Below are 25,730 nucleotides of genomic sequence, written 5' to 3' on the forward strand. Positions count from 1 at the left end.
GGTGCCCACTGCCATGTGGAAGGAACAGGAAAACGGAAAATCATATCATACTTACCGAGATTTTCGTTTCCTGGACTGGAACATGGCAGTGGGCACGGGACTTCCCACCCTAAGTTTTGCACTCAGTCAGTAGAGATGGGGCGCTGGGGGAAGGGGAAGTCTTTTATAATGTGTCATTTCCTGTACCTTCCTCACGGCAGGGGGGATTAACCCATTGGTGCCCACTGCCATGTTCCAGTCCAGGAAACGAAAATCTCGGTAAGTATGATATGATTTTCCGTTTTCTGCTGCCTCTGCATTAGCATAGGGAGAGAGGTCCGGCCAGTTCAGCTAGCCTCGGCGGCTAGCATTCCTCAGCGCCCTCTACTTGCCTCTGCCTCTGCCTCGTTTAGCTAGCCTTAGCGGCTAGCAACCCTCAGCGCCCTCTACTTTCTGCTGCCTCTGCATAAGCATAGGGAGAGAGGGGCGCAGAGGGCCGCACAGCTTAGGTAGCCTTGGCGGCTAGCAATCCTCAGCGCCCTCTACTTTCTTCTGCCTCTGCATTAGCATAGGGAGAGCGGGCCGCAGAGGGCCGCACAGCTTAGGTAGCCTTGGCGGCTAGCAATCCTCAGCACCCTCTACTTTCTGCAGCCTCTGCATTAGCATAGGGAGAGAGGGCTGCAGAGGGCTGCAGAGCTTAGGTAGCCTTGGCGGCTAGCAATCCGTGGCGCCCTCTACTTTCTGCTGTCTCTGCATTAGCATAGGGAGAGAGGGCCGGCCAGTTTAGCTAGCCTTGGCGGCTAACAATCCTCGGCGCCATCTACTTTCTCTGCATTAGCAGAGGCAGCAGAAAGTAGAGGGCGCCGAGGATTGCTAGCCACCAAGGCTACCTAAGCTCTGCGGCCCTCTGCAGCCCTCTCTCCCTATGCTAATGCAGAGGCTGCAGAAAGTAGAGGGCGCTGAGGATTGCTAGCCGCCAAGGCTACCTAAGCTGTGCGGCCCTCTCTCCCTATGCTATTGCAGAGGCAGCAGAAAGTAGAGGGTGCTGAGGATTGTTACAACCTCAGGGCCGTGAGTTCCCAGACATAGGGCAGGACCCAAAGAGCAAACAGTTGGTATCACAGGATGAGGCATTTATTGGAGAAATGGCAAGTAGCCATCAGCAGGTTCCCATAAGCCAGTAGGTGGTAGCCAGCCTGCACTCTTGTTCCTTAGGGAGTAGGGAAATACACACAGTTGGGGGGAATCTTCTTGCCCCAGCTAAGGTAGATTCCAGGGGAACACAGGGGAGGGGGTCCTGCCGTAGCTAAGGTTACACCCCAGACAAAAGGCCCCTTGGAACTCTTGGCAGCCACCTTTGTAGCCAGAAAGGGAACAGCCCCTGTCGTAAAACCAAAACAGGGTTTGATTCCTTCTGCCAACCCAAAGGCAGCTTCCAGAGGGGCCAATGATAGCTAATCCCACTGGGCCTATGGGAAGCCACCTAGTGAGCATGCCCAGTTCAGTCTATTGCATTTACTAGACAGAGCATTGCTCTCACAAGGGGTAACTATGTGTATTGTGTCACTATGGGGTCTGGCTCTGTGTGCCCTCACAATAGGGGCAATTACATGGGGAGGGCCAGACAGAGCCGGCTGGCTACACACAATACACACCTAGATGAGATTAACCTACACAATGCATTTGTACAACAGGTAGGAGGGGGGCAGGGGGTACATTTCAGCATAAACAGAAATATCTAATAGTTTCATCCAACTTATACAGTTTGTTATGTCACACTATATATATTATATACTGTATATAGTCTCTATAAGCCACACCCTATCTACTATATATATTTAGTCTCTATAAGCCACACCCTATCTATATATATATATATATATATATATATATATATATATATATATATATTTTTATTTATTATGCAATAAAAACAAAAGCCATGAAGGGAAGACAAACCAGCAGAATTGTGTACATTTAAATTACATTTATTAACTCTTTCTGATGTTGCTGTCGGAAACACAAGGGTTAACTGGTAGCGAATGGGCAGAGATGCGCATCTCCTCTCTGTCGGTTGGTTCAGCCGCTGGGTGGGCGGAGCTAGAAGCGCAGCCAATACATGGCACTGCGGATCCGGTTATAGTCGGGGATCTGCTCAATGGGCCCTGGGGGAGGAAGACAAAGGTGGTTACCGGCAGGGAACCAATCAGAGCGGCTCCGTGAGAGAGGGACACGGGGGGGGGGAGAGACTTACCCACTCCGGCTACGGCGGGGCACTTGTCGTACAGGTACTTGGAGCAGATCTCACTCACTTTCTTAGCACTCACAGCCTGTCAGGGGGGGAAGAGAAGGCAGATTGGCTCAGCCAATGGGAACAGAGCAAAGGGGCCGGCCCCTTACAGTTTGGCTTTATGGAGCCCCACCCAATCTATTTAATATGTAGGAAATAGTAATAAGGGAATATGTCACTAGGGCACATTGGCAGGGTAACAAGGCATTTACTGCCCCACCCTCTATGGGCCCAGATGGGGGGGGTAATGCCCATTGTTACTGCCCCACCCTCTATGGGCCCAGATGGGGGGGGGTAATGCCCATTGTTACTGCCCCACCCTCTATGGGCCCAGATGGGGGGGTAATGCCCATTGTTACTGCCCCACCCTCTATGGGCCCAGATGGGGGGGTAATGCCCATTGTTACTGCCCCACCCTCTATGGGCCCAGATGGGGGGGGTAATGCCCATTGTTACTGCCCCACCCTCTATGGGCCCAGATGGGGGGGGGTAATGCCCATTGTTACTGCCCCACCCTCTATGGGCCCAGATGGGGGGGTAATGCCCATTGCTACTGCCCCACCCTCTATGGGCCCAGATGGGGGGGTAATGCCCATTGTTACTGCCCCACCCTCTATGGGCCCAGATGGGGGGGTAATGCCCATTGTTACTGCCCCACCCTCTATGGGCCCAGATGGGGGGGTAATGCCCATTGCTACTGCCCCACCCTCTATGGGCCCAGATGGGGGGTAATGCCCATTGTTACTGCCCCACCCTCTATGGGCCCAGATGGGGGGGTAATGCCCATTGTTACTGCCCCACCCTCTATGGGCCCAGATGGGGGGGTAATGCCCATTGTTACTGCCCCACCCTCTATGGGCCCAGATGGGGGGGGGTAATGCCCATTGTTACTGCCCCACCCTCTATGGGCCCAGATGGGGGGGTAATGCCCATTTTTACTGCCCCACCCTCTATGGGCCCAGATGGGGGGGTAATGCCCATTGCTACTGCCCCACCCTCTATGGGCCCAGATGGGGGGCAATGCCAGGGGAGTCTGGGTAGGCCATTACTAGGAATTTAGTAGCTAGGGTCTTATGTACCCTAGTAACCAGGCTGAGGTTTGAATGAGAGACGGGTATATGAATAGGGGAGGGGCTGAATAGAAAGATAAGGAATAAAAAGTAACAATAACAATAAAACTGGAGCCTCACAGAGCAATAGGGTTTGGCTGCCGGGGTCAGTGACCCCCATTTGGAAGCTGCAAAGAGGCAGAAGAAGAAGGGAAATAACTCAAACAACTATAAGAAATATAAAATAAAAACCAATTGCAAAGTTGCTAGAAATAGGCCACTGTGTAACTAAAAGTGAACTTAAAGGTGAACAGTCCTTTTAACTCTTTTCCTGCCAAGCACGTATGACATACGTGTTTCAGAAATAAAGCCTCTCTCTGTTGGCTTTTGCCACCAGTGCAGAGAGTCCATCGCACCCCAAACCCCCCAGGCAATGAGCCAAGGGGGCTGGCAAGTCAGTCCTGCAACTTGATTGTCGCAGGACTGACTTTTAACAGCAGACAGAATGGCAGATGGCATGGTGTCTGCTGTTAGAGCTCCTCCCCCAGCCCTGCTGATCCCGCCCACCCGCTGCAGAGACTCCATCATGGGACAATGTTTACAGCCAAGGACTCTCCAGCTCACAAACAAAGTAAGTAACCTTTTTTTTTTTACCTATACACACACACATTTACCCCCACACATTTACAGTACAACACACACACACATACATTTACCCCCACACATTTACAGTACAACACACACACATACATTTACCCCCACACATTTACAGTACAACACACACACACACATACATTTACCCCCACACATTTACAGTACAACACACACACACACATACATTTACCCCCACACATTTACAGTACAACACACACACACATACATTTACCCCCACACATTTACAGTACAACACACACACATTTACAGTACAACACACACACATTTACCAACACACACACATACACACACACACACACACACACATTTACCCCCACATATTTACAGTACAACACACACATTTACAGTACAACACACACACACATACATTTACCCCCACACATTTACAGTACAACACACACACACACATACATTTACCCCCACACATTTACAGTACAACACACACACACACACATACATTTACCCCCACACATTTACAGTACAACACACACACACACACATTTACAGTACAACACACACATTTACCCACACACACACACATTTACCCACACACACACACATTTACCCACAACACACACAAGTCTCATTTTACCAAATGGAGCTTTTGTTCTGCTTTTCTGCCTTTTGTTGCTTTTTGCTTTTCTACATATTTACACACTTACACACACACACACACACACACACACACACACACACACACACACACATTCACCCCCATGCGTTGGTATATCTATGCATATTGGGCATCAGAGTGTTCAGTAGGCCTATGGCGCTGATATTTGGGGAGATTTGCCATTGTATGTAAAAACTTGTGTGAGATAAAAACGACAAATTGCAACGTTTTAAGTGACTTTCAGAAATGACAAAAAATGCTAAATTTAGGAAAGCTGTGCGGCTTGGTACTTTGGTGTAGAAGGACATGGGTGCCCATTTTAGATTCGGGGGGATGTGTACTTTCCAAAAATATATGGCTTTCTGGGGTAAACTTTGTATTTTATGGGGGTAAAGCTATAAAAAAAACTGTCAATGTGTTGATTTTGCAGGAGCTGAAATGACAGAAATGACAGTACATATGGGGGTTCCCATTGGGCCCCTACATGCCACATACTTAGCTAAACCTATACATATTGGGCATCAAACTGTTCAGGGGACCCCTGGCGTTCATATTTAGGGGGTTTTATCTTGGTACCTAATGCTATGTGGGAGATAAGATGCTGCAAAGTGGAAGCTTTGAAATGCTTTTCACAAATTTCACATTTTTTTTTATAAAAACTGGTACATTTAAGAAAGCATTGCGACTCGGTAGTCTGGAGCAGACAGACAGTTCTACCTATTCTGGATTCCCCACAATCTGCTCTTTGCAAAAATGTACAGTTTTCAAGGGAAAACCTTCTCTAAGTGGAATATTTGTCCTTGACATCTGGCGCAGTGTTTTGGGGATTTGGTCCTGCCGGGAGTTTGTGGCCTATACACGTGGGAATTCCCCATAAAACTATATGTGTTTGGTATTGGCACCATCAGCAGGGATAGGACTTTCCCAATCAGTTGGATTTTCCTACATACAATTGTTTCTGGTATGTGTGTTTATATTATGGAAAATCTGATTTTCTTCATCTTGTTACAGAATTGGAATTACAGAAAAATTCTACCATATTTTGAAAGCTTAGGTTGTCCTGAAAAAAACGATATATAGTTTTCCTGGGTAAACTAAAAGCCCCCCCCAAGGAAAGGCCCCAAGGAAATTGAAAGAGCGCAAAATGTTCAATGTCTGGCAATACACCTTCCACTTTGACCAAAATGGCTGGCAGTTAAAGGGTTAAACATGAACTACCCTTTAAGAATTCATGAAATAATAACCCAGCTGGGTAACAATATTTACACACAGTGGGGCTCCATTTATATACACTGGGTAGTAACCCATGGCAACCAATAAACTGTTTGCTTTCATTGTTCCAACTGCAGTTCGCTGGATAAAGTCAATTGCTGATTGGTTGCAGTGTTACTTCCCACGGGCAAACCTGCCCCCCTCTTTATAAATGAGCCCCAATGAATTTCATTTGGGAAAGAGAAAATGGCGGCCGACTCACGTCAATCCTGGCATTCAGTTCCTCCAATGAGATGCGCTGGCCGAGGGTCAGGACCTGGCGCCCAATGTCCTCGCACACGGGGGTTGTTCCTGTTAGAGAAGGAGAATGGCAGTAAGTACAGGGGGGGGGCTCCCAGCAGCAGGGGAATGTCAGTGAGTGGGAGGGGCTCCCAGCAGCAGGGGAATGTCAGTGAGTGAGTGAGTGGGAGGGGCTCCCAGCAGCAGGGGAATGTCAGTGAGTGAGTGAGTGGGAGGGGCTCCCAGCAGCAGGGGAATGTCAGTGAGTGAGTGAGTGGGAGGGGCTCCCAGCAGCAGGGGAATGTCAGTGAGTGGGAGGGGGCTCCCAGCAGCAAGTGAATGTCAGTGAGTGAGTGAGTGGGAGGGGCTCCCAGCAGCAGGGGAATGTCAGTGAGTGAGTGAGTGGGAGGGGCTCCCAGCAGCAGGGGAATGGCCCAGAGGCACGGGGGGTACCTACCATCCAGCTGGGCGAGCAGGGCAGTTTTCAGGGCATTTTTAGCTTGTGCCACCTCGCTGTCTGTTACTCCGGTACAGAGGCGCATCCTGCCAATGAGAGAAGCCGTTAGTCACATGGTTAGAGCTCACAGTAAGCTGGCAGGTGGATACTGAGGGCGGAGCTTTGGATACAGCCAATCGGTAGAGGCAGTGATAAGGTCCTCACCATTCTCCCTGGGCGATGTGCAACATATCCTCAATGTTGTGTCTGTCTGTAACGAAGTGCAGTCCGAACAGCCCCGTGTCGGAATATCGAATGTGAAACGGCTGGAAACTCTGGCACAGCTTGTGTTCCGCCGCCACGCTGGCCACTCGGCTCGACAGGTTCTACCCACGGGCAACAAGGAGAAAGGATCTATTGTTATCAGAAAGCTTTACTGGGAACTCTGGCACAGCTTGTGTTCCGCCCCACGCTGGCCACTCGGCTCGACAGGTTCTACCCACGGGCAACAAGGAGAAAGGATCTATTGTTATCAGAAAGCTTTACTGGGAACTCTGGCACAGCTTGTGTTCCGCCGCCACGCTGGCCACTCGGCTCGACAGGTTCTACCCACGGGCAACAAGGAGAAAGGATCTATTGTTATCAGAAAGCTTTACTGGGAACTCTGGCACAGCTTGTGTTCCGCCCCACGCTGGCCACTCGGCTCGACAGGTTCTACCCACGGGCAACAAGGAGAAAGGATCTATTGTTATCAGAAAGCTTTACTGGGAACTCTGGCACAGCTTGTGTTCCGCCCCACGCTGGCCACTCGGCTCGACAGGTTCTACCCACGGGCAACAAGGAGAAAGGATCTATTGTTATCAGAAAGCTTTACTGGGAACTCTACAGTCAGTTCATTTAACATGTATTTGCTTTAAAGGGGAAGTTCACCTTTAAAGTAGCTTTTAATATGATGTAGTTAGTTATTTAACTTTTTGTCCAGCAGCTCTCCATTTGGTATTTTAGCAGCTATCTGGTTGCTAGGGTCTTATTTACCCTAGCACCCAGGCAGTGGTTTAAAGGAGAGATGGGATATGAATAGGAGAGGGGCTGTGTAGAAAGATAAGTCAGAAAAAGTAACAACAACAACTAGAAAGGGAAGTTTGAGAACAAACTTATTGCCCAAGGCCCAGGGGCGGGGCAGGCCCAGAGGCGGGGCAGGCCCAGAGGCGGGGCAGGCCCAGAGGCGGGGCAGGCCCAGAGGCGGGGCAGGCCCAGAGGCGGGGCAGGCCCAGAGGCGGGGCAGGCAATATATGATTAAATAACATATATAAAAGGTATGGGAGATTTAGTTAAAAAGAATTTGGGTTCCGTGCTTTTATTCTACAGATGTTTATGTGGGGGGGTCCCCTATAATTCTGCCTCTGTTACTCCCCCAGAGCTTATTCTCACCTTGCCGCCTCCGTACGTCACATGGTAGCTACCAACGATCGCATTGGCTAAAAGCAGGGGAATATTATCGGAGCTGTTCCAGCCGGGCCCTTCCACAGCAATAGCTAAATGAGCCAATGGGAGGTCGTCGTTTCTAGCACGAATCTAAGTAGGAAAAAAGCAACACAAGCTTAAAGGAGAGGAATCATGGGAAAATGCGCCAGTGAATTATACGCCTCTACATATAGAAGGGCGGTGCTTCAGACTGATTCATTGAGAAATTCCCCCAAAACCCCACTAGCCCGCCCATCTGTTCCACTTCCTGCTGCTTCCTTTCCCAGGCTGTGGCACTGTAGGATAGGAACCAATCAGCAGCTAGGCTGACCCGATAGGGAACTGAAGCCTGCCTGTGCTTGGGTGACTGCTGGGCTATGATTGGCTCTCCCCCTCCTACAGGGACCTTTAGGACACGCCCACCCCTCATTTGAATCCCAGACAGGGACCTGAGAGGATCTATAGGGAGCCCCAATAAAGGGGCCATTGTTACAGGGAAACCAGCACCGGATATTATTCATAACTGCCTACAGGGTTATGGGTTTATTCCTTTATCCTATATGTCTCCTTATATGTGAGAAAGTAGAAAGAGTAAATATTAGGGGTGAGACTGTACCTCGCTGCCAGTGAACCTGCAGGGCGGCAGCAGCGGGACGGCATCCTTCTCATACTCATAGGAGAGGCCAGAGAAGTGTCGCTGAGCCAAGTCACACAGCTCCTTGTGATTCACTCCTGGGGAACAACACAAACAGCTCACACAAACGCCATTGTCTCTATGGAGCAGTGCTAGGGGAGGGGCCTATGGTAGGAGGGGCTAAGGAAGCGCACAGACACGCAGAGCGTTACCTCCGGCCGCTGCCAGAACCATCCGAGGGGCTTTGAAGTGGCTGCTCACATAGTCCACCAGATCCGCTCGGTTCAGCCTCCTACAAAACAAAAGGTTCCCACAATGCTCAGCACTCACACATATCTGGTGTCTCTGAGCGAAATCCCTGTAACATCTGCAGAACCCGGCCCAATACCGGCCCATCACCTGAACTTAGTGAGACTCCCAATGTCAGTTGGGGCACGGAGCGGGGCAGTTGGGGCAGGGAGCGGGGCAGTTGGGGCAGGGAGCGAATGCGCAGTTTGTGTGTATTTGCCTAAATCCATATGGAAGAAAAGTTCCTACTATTGCAAATATCCGAGTCCCCACTGAAGTTATGGAGTTGCTGTGTGGCTGAGGAGGGGCCTGCGCTGCACTGGGGCTAAACTGGCATAATGTTGGGGGGCACCAGGAGCAGCGCTTGGCCAAGTGACAGTGGATACTGACGAGGGCTCCCTGTGCTGCTGTCAGACAGATCTGATCCCCAGAGAAAATACAGCTTTTTTGCCAGATTAAAGGGAAAGAAAACCCTCAGAATTTTTTCCTTTGCTGTTTCTGTATTTTGTCCCGAGATGGTGATCAAGTGGAGGGTTTACTTCCCCTTTAATCTTGCAAAAAACTGTATTTTGTTTTTTTTTCTCTTTTGCACTGTACATTTGGTATAGACGGACCCCCAGAGAGCCAGTTGTACAGACCCGAGGGACAGAAGATGTAGGTGGAGCCCACAGATATACCCCATGCAGCTGCAGGAATACTCGGCACTAACCTGGCATTCTCTGACGGCCCAACCACAGTGCGGCCCAGAGCGGTGCCCTGGTAGGCAGTGGCATGGAGGTAGTCGAACACCACTTCCTGTAGGTTGGAGTCTATTTCCTGCATCTCCCGCAGTATCACGTGCCGCTCCTTCTCTATCTGAGAGTCCTCCAGGCTGCAGTTCTGCACCACGTCGGCCAATATCTCCACAGCTAAATAATAAGATATAAAATATGTTTATACAGGGATGTTCACATTATTAGATTTATAACAATGGGAGTTTAGAGCTTAAAGGAGAACTAAACACTAAAAATGAAGATGGCTAGAAATGCCATATTATATATAACTGACTGCCCTAGCAGTAATGATACAGGGCTTTACAGTTACACAGGACCTCCCCATCTTGGTCTGTTAGGAGTGTCGGTGGCACCGAACATGCTCAGTGGACGACTCTCTGAGAAGCTGAGCTTAGGGGTCGGGGCAAATTATCAAGCAGAAAATGAGGTTCCCCTGTCATAAACTGATGTTACGGGACTGGCTGATTATCACATTTATATTCTGTATATCAGTATATTGCTGGGACCCCCGACAGCGACACCCCAGTGCTGGGACAGTGACACCCCACTCACCCTTGGGCAGGTCCTGGGACTGGGCTTTGATGTATATAGCAGTCTGCTCGCGAGTGGTGTAGGCATTTAGGTGGGCACCCAAGCTCTCCACTTCCTGTTCCAATGCTGCCTGGGGGCGTTTCTTTGTTCCCTGGGGGAAATTCGGAACAAACAATATTATCTGTCTCTTATATCTGCCATTTCCCAGAAATGAAATACAAACTTTCAGTATGTCAAAGAATGGCCACTTCTAAGCAACTTTGCAATTGGTCTTCCTTATTTATTTTGTATAGTGTCTTAATTATTTGCCTTCTACTTCCGACTCTTTGCAGCTTTCAAATGGGGGTCACTGACCCCAGCAGCCAAATCCTATTGTTCTGTGAGGCTCCAGTTTTACTTTATATTACTAATTTTTCTATACCAGTCTCTTATTCAAACCACTTTCTGGTTACTAAGGTAACTTGAACCCTAGCAACCAGATAGCTGCTCTAAATCCAAACTGTGTAACAAAAAGTGAACAAAAAGTGAAATTAAAAAAAAAAAAAGACCAACTGCAAAGGTGAAAAAGCCCTTTCCTACAGGAAGCCGATCCCACACTAGGGAAACCCATAATGATATCGCGGCACAAACCTTAAATGCCAGATGTTCTAGGAAATAGCCAGCGCCGTTGTTTTTATCGTTCTCATAGCGACTGCCAGTTCCGATCCATACGCCCACCTGGAAACAGCAAGAAACCCAGTTACTGTAACGGGGCAAATATCTGCACAAATCCTCTTACATAGGGGGCAAGTAGGGCATTCAAAGGGTAACTAACCTACTGTAACACACATATAACTAATGTGGGGCCCATAGGGGCACAAACACCTCCCCTCTCTGCCTTTATAAAGGGTAACTAACCTACTGTAACACACATATAACTAATGTGGGGCCCATAGGGACACAAACACCTCCCCTCTCTGCATTTATAAAGGGTAACTAACCTACTGTAACACACATATAACTAATGTGGGGCCCATAGGGGCACAAACACCTCCCCTCTCTGCCTTTATAAAGGGTAACTAACCTACTGTAACACACATATAACTAATGTGGGGCCCATAGGGACAAACACCTCCCCTCTCTGCCTTTATAAAGGGTAACTAACCTACTGTAACACACATATAACTAATGTGGGGCCCATAGGGGGACACACACCTCCCCTCTCTGCCTTTATAAAGGGTAACTAACCTACTGTAACACACATATAACTAATGTGGGGCCCATAGGGACAAACACCTCCCCTCTCTGCCTTTATAAAGGGTAACTAACCTACTGTAACACACATATAACTAATGTGGGGCCCATAGGGGCACAAACACCTCCCCTCTCTGCCTTTATAAAGGGTAACTAACCTACTGTAACACACATATAACTAATGTGGGGCCCATAGGGGGACACACACCTCCCCCTCTCTGCCTTTATAAAGGGTAACTAACCTACTGTAACACACATATAACTAATGTGGGGCCCATAGGGACAAACACCTCCCCCTCTCTGCCTTTATAAAGGGTAACTAACCTACTGTAACACACATATAACTAATGTGGGGCCCATAGGGACACAAACACCTCCCCTCTCTGCCTTTATAAAGGGTAACTAACCTACTGTAACACACATATAACTAATGTGGGGCCCATAGGGACAAACACCTCCCCTCTCTGCCTTTATAAAGGGTAACTAACCTACTGTAACACACATATAACTAATGTGGGGCCCATAGGGACAAACACCTCCCCTCTCTGCCTTTATAAAGGGTAACTAACCTACTGTAACACACATATAACTAATGTGGGGCCCATAGGGGGACACACACCTCCCCTCTCTGCCTTTATAAAGGGTAACTAACCTACTGTAACACACATATAACTAATGTGGGGCCCATAGGGACAAACACCTCCCCTCTCTGCCTTTATAAAGGGTAACTAACCTACTGTAACACACATATAACTAATGTGGGGCCCATAGGGGGACACACACCTCCCCCTCTCTGCCTTTATAAAGGGTAACTAACCTACTGTAACACACATATAACTAATGTGGGGCCCATAGGGGGACACACACCTCCCCCTCTCTGCCTTTATAAAGGGTAACTAACCTACTGTAACACACATATAACTAATGTGGGGCCCATAGGGGACAAACACCTCCCCTCTCTGCCTTTATAAAGGGTAACTAACCTACTGTAACACACATATAACTAATGTGGGGCCCATAGGGGGACACACACCTCCCCTCTCTGCCTTTATAAAGGGTAACTAACCTACTGTAACACACATATAACTAATGTGGGGCCCATAGGGGACACACACCTCCCCTCTCTGCCTTTATAAAGGGTAACTAACCTACTGTAACACACATATAACTAATGTGGGGCCCATAGGGGGACACACACCTCCCCCTCTCTGCCTTTATAAAGGGTAACTAACCTACTGTAACACACATATAACTAATGTGGGGCCCATAGGGGGACACACACCTCCCCCTCTCTGCCTTTATAAAGGGTAACTAACCTACTGTAACACACATATAACTAATGTGGGGCCCATAGGGGGACACACACCTCCCCCTCTCTGCCTTTATAAAGGGTAACTAACCTACTGTAACACACATATAACTAATGTGGGGCCCATAGGGGGACACACACCTCCCCCTCTCTGCCTTTATAAAGGGTAACTAACCTACTGTAACACACATATAACTAATGTGGGGCCCATAGGGGGACACACACCTCCCCTCTCTGCCTTTATAAAGGGTAACTAACCTACTGTAACACACATATAACTAATGTGGGGCCCATAGGGGACAAACACCTCCCCTCTCTGCCTTTATAAAGGGTAACTAACCTACTGTAACACACATATAACTAATGTGGGGCCCATAGGGGGACACACACCTCCCCTCTCTGCCTTTATAAAGGGTAACTAACCTACTGTAACACACATATAACTAATGTGGGGCCCATAGGGACACAAACACCTCCCCTCTCTGCCTTTATAAAGGGTAACTAACCTACTGTAACACACACATAACTAATGTGGGGCCCATAGGGACACAAACACCTCCCCTCTCTGCCTTTATAAAGGGTAACTAACCTACTGTAACACACATATAACTAATGTGGGGCCCATAGGGACACAAACACCTCCCCTCTCTGCCTTTATAAAGGGTAACTAACCTACTGTAACACACATATAACTAATGTGGGGCCCATAGGGGGACACACACCTCCCCTCTCTGCCTTTATAAAGGGTAACTAACCTACTGTAACACACATATAACTAATGTGGGGCCCATAGGGACACAAACACCTCCCCTCTCTGCCTTTATAAAGGGTAACTAACCTACTGTAACACACATATAACTAATGTGGGGCCCATAGGGACACAAACACCTCCCCTCTCTGCCTTTATAAAGGGTAACTAACCTACTGTAACACACACATAACTAATGTGGGGCCCATAGGGACACAAACACCTCCCCTCTCTGCCTTTATAAAGGGTAACTAACCTACAGGGATGGGTTCACCTTTAAGTTAACTTATAAAGTGATGTAGAGAGTGATATTCTGAGACAATTTGCAATTGGTCTTCATTTTTTATTTTTTTGTGGGGTTTTTTCCCATTATTTAAATTTTTGTTCAGCAGCTCTCCAGTTTGGAGTTCCAGCCGCTGTCTGGTTGCTAGGGTCTAAATGACCTTAGCAATGAGAGGCTGGTATAGGAATAGGAGAGGGGCTGAATAGAAAAACAAATGATTAAAAGTAACAATAAAACTGGAGCCTCACAAAGCAATAGGGTTTGGCTGCCGGGGTCAGTGACCCCCATTTGAAAGCTGCAAAGAGTCTGAAGAAGAAGGCGAATAGCCTAAATACTATAACAAATAAATAATGAAGACCAATTGGAAAGTTGCTTAGAATTGGCCGTTCTATAACAGTAAAATGTGACTTAAAGGTGAACCGCCCCTTTAAAGTAACAACAGTTGTACTTACAGTGCAGGTGGCTTGGCCAGACTCCTCGGAGGCAACACGTAGCCCATTGGCCAGGCTGGAGATCTGGGTCTCGGGGATGTTCTGTACTGCCCGGGTATAGGGCACCGCGCTGCCATTCCTCTGGGGGTTCAGCAACGCCGGCTGGGAAATCAACCAATGATCAGTGAGTGTACAGTGGCACAGAGGGACAATGAACTCTACTTCCTGTCAGCTCTTCTTCTTGTAGGAGTGCGCCCCCTACAGGACAAAGTGGTCGGGGGGGGGAGGCAGACAAGTGGCCGGGACACCTAGGGGGGTGGGGCAAAGCGGCCGGGCGCCCAACAAGCTTAGACAGTGGGACCCATGGAAAAGGCTGCTATGGATAATAAAGGTTTAATGTGTAAATGTGCTTATGGGGGAGTCAGAGGGAACTGGGGGGGTCCCAGTGTAACTGAGCAGTGAGGGAGCAGTGAGGGCCAAGGGGACTCACACTCACAGGGTATTAAGGCTGCGCTGGGATATAAGTAGCCATGAATGAGCAGCAGTTTATAAGGAGACACAGAGAGGGGCTGGGGGGGGGGGGGGGGAGCAGTGAGGGCCAAGGGGACTCACACTCACAGGGTATTAAGGCTGCGCTGGGATATAAGTAGCCATGAATGAGCAGCAGTTTATAAGGAGACACAGAGAGGGGCTGGGGGGGGGGGAGCAGTGAGGGCCAAGGGGACTCACACTCACAGGGTATTAAGGCTGCACTGGGATATAAGTAGCCATGAATGAGCAGCAGTTTATAAGGAGACACAGAGAGGGGCTGGGGGGGAGCAGTGAGGGCCAAGGGGACTCACACTCACAGGGTATTAAGGCTGCGCTGGGATATAAGTAGCCATGAATGAGCAGCAGTTTATAAGGAGACACAGAGAGGGGCTGGGGGGGGGGGAGCAGTGAGGGCCAAGGGGACTCACACTCACAGGGTATTAAGGCTGCACTGGGATATAAGTAGCCATGAATGAGCAGCAGTTTATAAGGAGACACAGAGAGGGGCTGGGGGGGGGGGGGGGGGAGCAGTGAGGGCCAAGGGGACTCACACTCACAGGGTATTAAGGCTGCGCTGGGATATAAGTAGCCATGAATGAGCAGCAGTTTATAAGGAGACACAGAGAGGGGCTGGGGGGGGGGGGGAGCAGTGAGGGCCAAGGGGACTCACACTCACAGGGTATTAAGGCTGCGCTGGGATATAAGTAGCCATGAATGAGCAGCAGTTTATAAGGAGACACAGAGAGGGGCTGGGGGGGGGGGGAGCAGTGAGGGCCAAGGGGACTCACACTCACAGGGTATTAAGGCTGCACTGGGATATAAGTAGCCATGAATGAGCAGCAGTTTATAAGGAGACACAGAGAGGGGCTGGGGGGGGAGCAGTGAGGGCCAAGGGGACTCACACTCACAGGGTATTAAGGCTGCACTGGGATATAAGTAGCCATGAATGAGCAGCAGTTTATAAGGAGACACAGAGAGGGGCTGGGGGGGGAGCAGTGAGGGCCAAGGGGACTCACACTCACAGGGTATTAAGGCTGCACTGGGATATAAGTAGCCATGAATGAGCAGCAGTTTATAAGGAGACACAGAGAGGGGCTGGGGGGGGGGAGCAGTGAGGGCCAAGGGGACTCACACTCACAGGGTATTAAGGCTGCACTGGGATATAAGTAGCCATGAATGAGCAGCAGTTTATAAGGAGACACAGAGAGGGGCTGGGGGGGGGGAGCAGTGAGGGCCAAGGGGACTCACACTCACAGGGTATTAAGGCTGCGCTGGGATATAAGTAGCCATGAATGAGCAGCAGTTTATAAGGAGACACAGAGAGGGGCTGGGGGGGGGGGGGCAGTGAGGGCCAAGGGGACTCACACTCACAGGGTATTAAGGCTGCGCTGGGATATAAGTAGCCATGAATGAGCAGCAGTTTATAAGGAGACACAGAGAGGGGCTGGGGGGGGGGGGGCAGTGAGGGCCAAGGGGACTCACACTCACAGGGTATTAAGGCTGCACTGGGATATAAGTAGCCATGAATGAGCAGCAGTTTATAAGGAGACACAGAGAGGGGCTGGGGGGGGGGGAGCAGTGAGGGGGGGGGGAGCAGTGAGGGCCAAGGGGACTCACACTCACAGGGTATTAAGGCTGCACTGGGATATAAGTAGCCATGAATGAGCAGCAGTTTATAAGGAGACACAGAGAGGGGCTGGGGGGGGGGGGGGGAGCAGTGAGGGCCAAGGGGACTCACACTCACAGGGTATTAAGGCTGCACTGGGATATAAGTAGCCATGAATGAGCAGCAGTTTATAAGGAGACACAGAGAGGGGCTGGGGGGGGGAGGAGCAGTGAGGGCCAAGGGGACTCACACTCACAGGGTATTAAGGCTGCACTGGGATATAAGTAGCCATGAATGAGCAGCAGTTTATAAGGAGACACAGAGAGGGGCTGGGGGGGGAGCAGTGAGGGCCAAGGGGACTCACACTCACAGGGTATTAAGGCTGCACTGGGATATAAGTAGCCATGAATGAGCAGCAGTTTATAAGGAGACACAGAGAGGGGCTGGGGGGGGGGGGGAGCAGTGAGGGCCAAGGGGACTCACACTCACAGGGTATTAAGGCTGCACTGGGATATAAGTAGCCATGAATGAGCAGCAGTTTATAAGGAGACACAGAGAGGGGCTGGGGGGGAGCAGTGAGGGCCAAGGGGACTCACACTCACAGGGTATTAAGGCTGCACTGGGATATAAGTAGCCATGAATGAGCAGCAGTTTATAAGGAGACACAGAGAGGGGCTGGGGGGGGGGGGAGCAGTGAGGGCCAAGGGGACTCACACTCACAGGGTATTAAGGCTGCGCTGGGATATAAGTAGCCATGAATGAGCAGCAGTTTATAAGGAGACACAGAGAGGGGCTGGGGGGGGGGGGGAGCAGTGAGGGCCAAGGGGACTCACACTCACAGGGTATTAAGGCTGCGCTGGGATATAAGTAGCCATGAATGAGCAGCAGTTTATAAGGAGACACAGAGAGGGGCTGGGGGGCGGTTCCCCTTATGCCTGGGACTTTGCCCTCAGATCCTGTCAGTAAGTGTGTGTGTGACCTTCCCCCCAACAGTCTCTCCCCCACTCCGGGCAGCACCTACCGCTCCGGGAAACCCGTGTGCCCCAAGCACCCCCCTGTCCCACTCAGAGCCCTGCCCCCCACAGCTACTCACCGAGCGGGCCCGTAACAGCGCTTTCCCTACTGAGCTACCGGCTCTGCACACTGAAGCCGCCATCTTCCCGCTGACATTAGCACAGGACAGGGACGCGCAGGCGCAGAATAGGGCTGGGAGCAGAGGGCGCTTCCTTATGCGCAGGCGCGGAATGGGGCGAATGAGCGCTTCCTTATGCGCAGCAGGGCCAAGGTTACACAGCGCCACCTGTAGGGGGGGAGGACTCCGGGGGTCAGTGCGGGACTGGGAAGGAGGAAGGAGCGAACGAGTGGGCGTGGTTGGGGAGTGGGCGTGAGTAGGATGGAGTGACGTGAGGAAACGTGTAGCGCAGCGAATGGAGGCAGGGGATTGGCTGCCCGCTCTCTACCGGCCTGTAGTTTCTCATTGGAACTTCTAATAAAGATCTTTCTTATTACTGGGGATAGTGACTGCTCAATCCCTCAGTTATATGGAATATACCCCTTATCCCCATGGTTACTGTGTGTGTGGGGGGGGGAGCCCTGTGGTACCTGCGCTCCCAATACCGGCCCAATCCCTCAGTTATATGGAATATACCCCTTATCCCCATGGTTACTGTGTGTGGGGGGGGGGGGAGCCCTGTGGTACCTGCGCTCCCAATACCGGCCCAATCCCTCAGTTATATGGAATATACCCCTTATCCCCATGGTTACTGTGTGTGTGGGGGGGGGAGCCCTGTGGTACCTGCGCTCCCTATACCGGCCCAATCCCTCAGTTATATGGAATATACCCCTTATCCCCATGGTTACTGTGTGTGGGGGGGGGGGAGCCCTGTGGTACCTGCGCTCCCTATACCGGCCCAATCCCTCAGTTATATGGAATATACCCCTTATCCCCATGGTTACTGTGTGTGGGGGGGGAGCCCTGTGGTACCTGCGCTCCCTATACCGGCCCAATCCCTCAGTTATATGGAATATACCCCTTATCCCCATGGTTACTGTGTGTGTGGGGGGGGGAGCCCTGTGGTACCTGCGCTCCCTATACCGGCCCAATCCCTCAGTTATATGGAATATACCCCTTATCCCCATGGTTACTGTGTGGGGGGGGGGGGAGCCCTGTGGTACCTGCGCTCCCTATACCGGCCAATCCCTCAGTTATATGGAATATACCCCTTATCCCCATGGTTACTGTGTGGGGGGGGGGAGCCCTGTGGTACCTGCGCTCCCAATACCGGGCCCCAATCCCTCAGTTATATGGAATATACCCCTTATCCCCATGGTTACTGTGGGGGGGGGGGGGGAGCCCTGTGGTACCTGCGCTCCCTATACCGGCCCAATCCCTCAGTTATATGGAATATACCCCTTATCCCCATGGTTACTGTGTGTGGGGGGGGGGGAGCCCTGTGGTACCTGCGCTCCCTATACCGGCCCAATCCCTCAGTTATATGGAATATACCCCTTATCCCCATGGTTACTGTGTGGGGGGGGGAGCCCTGTGGTACCTGCGCTCCCTATACCGGCCCAATCCTCAGTTATATGGAATATACCCCTTATCCCCATGGTTACTGTGTGGGGGGGGGGAGCCCTGTGGTACCTGCGCTCCCTATACCGGCCCAATCCCTCAGTTATATGGAATATACCCCTTATCCCCATGGTTACTGTGTGTGGGGGGGGGGGAGCCCTGTGGTACCTGCGCTCCCTATACCGGCCCAATCCCTCAGTTATATGGAATATACCCCTTATCCCCATGGTTACTGTGTGGGGGGGGGGAGCCCTGTGGTACCTGCGCTCCCTATACCGGCCCAATCCCTCAGTTATATGGAATATACCCCTTATCCCCATGGTTACTGTGTGTGGGGGGGGGGGGGAGCCCTGTGGTACCTGCGCTCCCTATACCGGCCCAATCCCTCAGTTATATGGAATATACCCCTTATCCCCATGGTTACTGTGTGTGGGGGGGGGGGAGCCCTGTGGTACCTGCGCTCCCTATACCGGCCCAATCCCTCAGTTATATGGAATATACCCCTTATCCCCATGGTTACTGTGTGGGGGGGGGGAGCCTGTGGTACCTGCGCTCCCTATACCGGCCCAATCCCTCAGTTATATGGAATATACCCCTTATCCCCATGGTTACTGTGTGGGGGGGGGGGAGCCCTGTGGTACCTGCGCTCCCTATACCGGCCCAATCCCTCAGTTATATGGAATATACCCCTTATCCCCATGGTTACTGTGGGGGGGAGGGGAGCCCTGTGGTACCTGCGCTCCCTATACCGGCCCAATCCCTCAGTTATATGGAATATACCCCTTATCCCCATGGTTACTGTGTGGGGGGGGGGAGCCCTGTGGTACCTGCGCTCCCAATACCGGCCCAATCCCTCAGTTATATGGAATATACCCCTTATCCCCATGGTTACTGTGTGGGGGGGGGGGAGCCCTGTGGTACCTGCGCTCCCTATACCGGCCCAATCCCTCAGTTATATGGAATATACCCCTTATCCCCATGGTTACTGTGTGGGGGGGGGGGAGCCCTGTGGTACCTGCGCTCCCTATACCGGCCCAATCCTCAGTTATATGGAATATACCCCTTATCCCCATGGTTACTGTGTGGGGGGGGGAGCCCTGTGGTACCTGCGCTCCCTATACCGGCCCAATCCTCAGTTATATGGAATATACCCCTTATCCCCATGGTTACTGTGTGGGGGGGGAGCCCTGTGGTACCTGCGCTCCCTATACCGGCCCATCCCTCAGTTATATGGAATATACCCCTTATCCCCATGGTTACTGTGTGGGGAGGGGAGCCCTGTGGTACCTGCGCTCCCTATACCGGCCCAATCCCTCAGTTATATGGAATATACCCCTTATCCCCATGGTTACTGTGTGGGGGGGGAGCCCTGTGGTACCTGCGCTCCCTATACCGGCCCAATCCCTCAGTTATATGGAATATACCCTTATCCCCATGGTTACTGTGTGGGGGGGGGGGAGCCCTGTGGTACCTGCGCTCCCTATACCGGCCCAATCCCTCAGTTATATGGAATATACCCCTTATCCCCATGGTTACTGTGTGTGGGGGGGGGGAGCCCTGTGGTACCTGTGCTCCCTATACCGGCCCAATCCTCAGTTATATGGAATATACCCCTTATCCCCATGGTTACTGTGTGTGGGGGGGGGGGGAGCCCTGTGGTACCTGCGCTCCCTATACCGGCCCAATCCTCAGTTATATGGAATATACCCCTTATCCCCATGGTTACTGTGTGGGGGGGGGGAGCCCTGTGGTACCTGCGCTCCCTATACCGGCCCAATCCTCAGTTATATGGAATATACCCCTTATCCCCATGGTTACTGTGTGTGTGGGGGGGGGGGAGCCCTGTGGTACCTGCGCTCCCTATACCGGCCCAATCCCTCAGTTATATGGAATATACCCCTTATCCCCATGGTTACTGTGTGGGGGGGGGGAGCCCTGTGGTACCTGCGCTCCCTATACCGGCCCAATCCCTCAGTTATATGGAATATACCCCTTATCCCCATGGTTACTGTGTGTGGGGGGGGGGGGAGCCCTGTGGTACCTGCGCTCCCTATACCGGCCCAATCCTCAGTTATATGGAATATACCCCTTATCCCCATGGTTACTGTGTGGGGGGGGGGGAGCCCTGTGGTACCTGCGCTCCCTATATCGGCCCAATCCTCAGTTATATGGAATATACCCCTTATCCCCATGGTTACTGTGTGGGGGGGGGAGCCCTGTGGTACCTGCGCTCCCTATACCGGCCCAATCCCTCAGTTATATGGAATATACCCCTTATCCCCATGGTTACTGTGTGTGGGGGGGGGGGGAGCCCTGTGGTACCTGCGCTCCCTATACCGGCCCAATCCCTCAGTTATATGGAATATACCCTTATCCCCATGGTTACTGTGTGGGGGGGGGGAGCCCTGTGGTACCTGCGCTCCCTATACCGGCCCAATCCCTCAGTTATATGGAATATACCCCTTATCCCCATGGTTACTGTGGGGGGGGGGAGCCCTGTGGTACCTGCGCTCCCTATACCGGCCCAATCCCTCAGTTATATGGAATATACCCCTTATCCCCATGGTTACTGTGTGTGTGTGGGGGGGGGGAGCCCTGTGGTACCTGCGCTCCCTATACCGGCCCAATCCTCAGTTATATGGAATATACCCCTTATCCCCATGGTTACTGTGTGGGGGGGGGGAGCCCTGTGGTACCTGCGCTCCCTATACCGGCCCAATCCCTCAGTTATATGGAATATACCCCTTATCCCCATGGTTACTGTGTGTGGGGGGGGGGGAGCCCTGTGGTACCTGCGCTCCCTATACCGGCCCAATCCCTCAGTTATATGGAATATACCCCTTATCCCCATGGTTACTGTGTGGGGGGGGGAGCCCTGTGGTACCTGCGCTCCCTATACCGGCCCAATCCCTCAGTTATATGGAATATACCCCTTATCCCATGGTTACTGTGTGTGGGGGGGGGGGGAGCCCTGTGGTACCTGCGCTCCCTATACCGGCCCAATCCCTCAGTTATATGGAATATACCCCTTATCCCCATGGTTACTGTGTGGGGGGGGGAGCCCTGTGGTACCTGCGCTCCCTATACCGGCCCAATCCCTCAGTTATATGGAATATACCCCTTATCCCCATGGTTACTGTGTGGGGGGGGGGAGCCCTGTGGTACCTGCGCTCCCTATACCGGCCCAATCCCTCAGTTATATGGAATATACCCCTTATCCCCATGGTTACTGTGTGTGGGGGGGGGAGCCCTGTGGTACCTGCGCTCCCTATACCGGCCCAATCCCTCAGTTATATGGAATATACCCCTTATCCCCATGGTTACTGTGTGGGGGGGGAGCCCTGTGGTACCTGCGCTCCCTATACCGGCCCAATCCTCAGTTATATGGAATATACCCCTTATCCCCATGGTTACTGTGTGGGGGGGGGGGGGGGAGCCCTGTGGTACCTGCGCTCCCTATACCGGCCCAATCCCTCAGTTATATGGAATATACCCCTTATCCCCATGGTTACTGTGTGGGGGGGGGGGGGAGCCCTGTGGTACCTGCGCTCCCTATACCGGCCCAATCCCTCAGTTATATGGAATATACCCCTTATCCCCATGGTTACTGTGTGGGGGGGGGGAGCCCTGTGGTACCCTGCGCTCCCTATACCGGCCCAATCCCTCAGTTATATGGAATATACCCCTTATCCCCATGGTTACTGTGTGGGGGGGGGAGCCCTGTGGTACCTGCGCTCCCTATACCGGCCCAATCCTCAGTTATATGGAATATACCCCTTATCCCCATGGTTACTGTGTGGGGGGGGGGAGCCCTGTGGTACCTGCGCTCCCTATACCGGCCCAATCCCTCAGTTATATGGAATATACCCCTTATCGCCATGGTTACTGTGGGGGGGGGGGGAGCCCTGTGGTACCTGCGCTCCCTATACCGGCCCAATCCCTCAGTTATATGGAATATACCCCTTATCCCCATGGTTACTGTGGGGGGGGGGGGGGGGAAGCCCTGTGGTACCTGCGCTCCCTATACCGGCCCAATCCCTCAGTTATATGGAATATACCCCTTATCCCCCATGGTTACTGTGTGGGGGGGGGAGCCCTGTGGTACCTGCGCTCCCTATACCGGCCCAATCCCTCAGTTATATGGAATATACCCCTTATCCCCATGGTTACTGTGTGGGGGGGGGGGAGCCCTGTGGTACCTGCGCTCCCTATACCGGCCCAATCCTCAGTTATATGGAATATACCCCTTATCCCCATGGTTACTGTGGGGGGGGGGGGGGGGGGGAAGCCCTGTGGTACCTGCGCTCCCTATACCGGCCCAATCCTCAGTTATATGGAATATACCCCTTATCCCCATGGTTACTGTGTGGGGGGGGGGGGGAGCCCTGTGGTACCTGCGCTCCCTATACCGGCCCAATCCTCAGTTATATGGAATATACCCCTTATCCCCATGGTTACTGTGTGGGGGGGGGGGGAGCCCTGTGGTACCTGCGCTCCCTATACCGGCCCAATCCCTCAGTTATATGGAATATACCCTTATCCCCATGGTTACTGTGGGGGGGGGGGGGGGGGGAAGCCCTGTGGTACCTGTGCTCCCTATACCGGCCCAATCCTCAGTTATATGGAATATACCCCTTATCCCCATGGTTACTGTGTGGGGGGGGGGGGAGCCCTGTGGTACCTGCGCTCCCTATACCGGCCCAATCCCTCAGTTATATGGAATATACCCCTTATCCCCATGGTTACTGTGTGGGGGGGGGGGGAGCCCTGTGGTACCTGCGCTCCCTATACCGGCCCAATCCTCAGTTATATGGAATATACCCCTTATCCCCATGGTTACTGTGTGTGGGGGGGGGGGAGCCCTGTGGTACCTGCGCTCCCTATACCGGCCCAATCCTCAGTTATATGGAATATACCCCTTATCCCCATGGTTACTGTGTGGGGGGGGGGAGCCCTGTGGTACCTGCGCTCCCTATACCGGCCCAATCCTCAGTTATATGGAATATACCCCTTATCCCCATGGTTACTGTGTGTGGGGGGGGGGAGCCCTGTGGTACCTGCGCTCCCTATACTGGCCCAATCCCTCAGTTATATGGAATATACCCCTTATCCCCATGGTTACTGTGTGGGGGGGGGAGCCCTGTGGTACCTGCGCTCCCTATACCGGCCCAATCCCTCAGTTATATGGAATATACCCCTTATCCCCATGGTTACTGTGTGGGGGGGGGGAGCCCTGTGGTACCTGCGCTCCCTATACCGGCCCAATCCCTCAGTTATATGGAATATACCCCTTATCCCCATGGTTACTGTGTGGGGGGGGGGGAGCCCTGTGGTACCTGCGCTCCCTATACCGGCCCAATCCTCAGTTATATGGAATATACCCCTTATCCCCATGGTTACTGTGTGTGGGGGGGGGAGCCCTGTGGTACCTGCGCTCCCTATACCGGCCCAATCCCTCAGTTATATGGAATATACCCCTTATCCCCATGGTTACTGTGTGGGGGGGGGGAGCCCTGTGGTACCTGCGCTCCCTATACCGGCCCAATCCCTCAGTTATATGGAATATACCCCTTATCCCCATGGTTACTGTGTGGGGGGGGGGGAGCCCTGTGGTACCTGCGCTCCCTATACCGGCCCAATCCCTCAGTTATATGGAATATACCCCTTATCCCCATGGTTACTGTGTGGGGGGGGAGCCCTGTGGTACCTGCGCTCCCTATACCGGCCCAATCCCTCAGTTATATGGAATATACCCCTTATCCCCATGGTTACTGTGTGTGGGGGGGGGGGGGGGGAGCCCTGTGGTACCTGCGCTCCCTATACCGGCCCAATCCCTCAGTTATATGGAATATACCCCTTATCCCCATGGTTACTGTGTGGGGGGGGAGGGGAGCCCTGTGGTACCTGCGCTCCCTATACCGGCCCAATCCCTCAGTTATATGGAATATACCCCTTATCCCCATGGTTACTGTGTGGGGGGGGGGAGCCCTGTGGTACCTGCGCTCCCTATACCGGCCCAATCCCTCAGTTATATGGAATATACCCCTTATCCCCATTGAGTACAGGCTGTACAACAGGAGGCCCCGGTGTGAGTGTTAGAGTACAGGCTGTACAACAGGAGGCCCCAGTGTGAGTGTTAGAGTACAGGCTTTACAACAGGAGGCCCCAGTGTGAGTGTTAAGAGTACAGGCTGTACAACAGGAGGCCCCAGTGTGAGTGTTAGAGTACAGGCTTTACAACAGGAGGCCCCAGTGTGAGTGTTAGAGTACAGGCTGTACAACAGGAGGCCCCGGTGTGAGTGTTAGAGTACAGGCTGTACAACAGGAGGCCCCAGTGTGAGTGTTAGAGTACAGGCTTTACAACAGGAGGCCCCAGTGTGAGTGTTAGAGTACAGGCTGTACAACAGGAGGCCCCAGTGTGAGTGTTAGAGTACAGGCTGTACAACAGGAGGCCCCAGTGTGAGTGTTAGAGTACAGGCTGTACAACAGGAGGCCCCAGTGTGAGTGTTAGAGTACAGGCTGTACAACAGGAGGCCCCAGTGTGAGTGTTAGAGTACAGGCTTTACAACAGGAGGCCCCGGTGTGAGTGTTAGAGTACAGGCTGTACAACAGGAGGCCCCAGTGTGAGTGTTAGAGTACAGGCTTTACAACAGGAGGCCCCAGTGTGAGTGTTAGAGTACAGGCTGTACAACAGGAGGCCCCGGTGTGAGTGTTAGAGTACAGGCTGTACAACAGGAGGCCCCAGTGTGAGTGTTAGAGTACAGGCTTTACAACAGGAGGCCCCAGTGTGAGTGT

The 25,730-nt window shown here is 52.1% G+C and overlaps 1 protein-coding gene across 2 annotated transcripts; it reads right to left on the reverse strand.

Annotated features, from left to right (window-relative positions):
* Nucleotides 1–1,946: 1,946 nt before the first annotated feature.
* Nucleotides 1,947–17,639, reverse strand: uqcrc1 (ubiquinol-cytochrome c reductase core protein 1). Of its 2 annotated transcripts, XM_031900093.1 has the most exons (14): nt 17,458–17,639; nt 14,249–14,389; nt 10,854–10,940; nt 10,245–10,374; nt 9,629–9,827; nt 8,844–8,923; nt 8,614–8,729; nt 7,965–8,108; nt 7,086–7,138; nt 6,759–6,866; nt 6,555–6,640; nt 6,081–6,169; nt 2,234–2,309; nt 1,947–2,144 (listed from the first exon to the last, which is right to left on the reverse strand). In XM_031900093.1, the coding sequence occupies exons 1-14, from the start codon at nt 17,518–17,520 to the stop codon at nt 2,080–2,082; spliced, it is 1,437 nt and encodes a 478-aa protein (XP_031755953.1). In that variant the 5' UTR covers nt 17,521–17,639; the 3' UTR covers nt 1,947–2,079.
* Between the last annotated feature and the right edge of the window lie 8,091 nt (nt 17,640–25,730).

This window comes from Xenopus tropicalis, chromosome 4 (assembly GCF_000004195.4).
Source record: "Xenopus tropicalis strain Nigerian chromosome 4, UCB_Xtro_10.0, whole genome shotgun sequence".
Taxonomy (NCBI): domain Eukaryota; kingdom Metazoa; phylum Chordata; class Amphibia; order Anura; family Pipidae; genus Xenopus; species Xenopus tropicalis.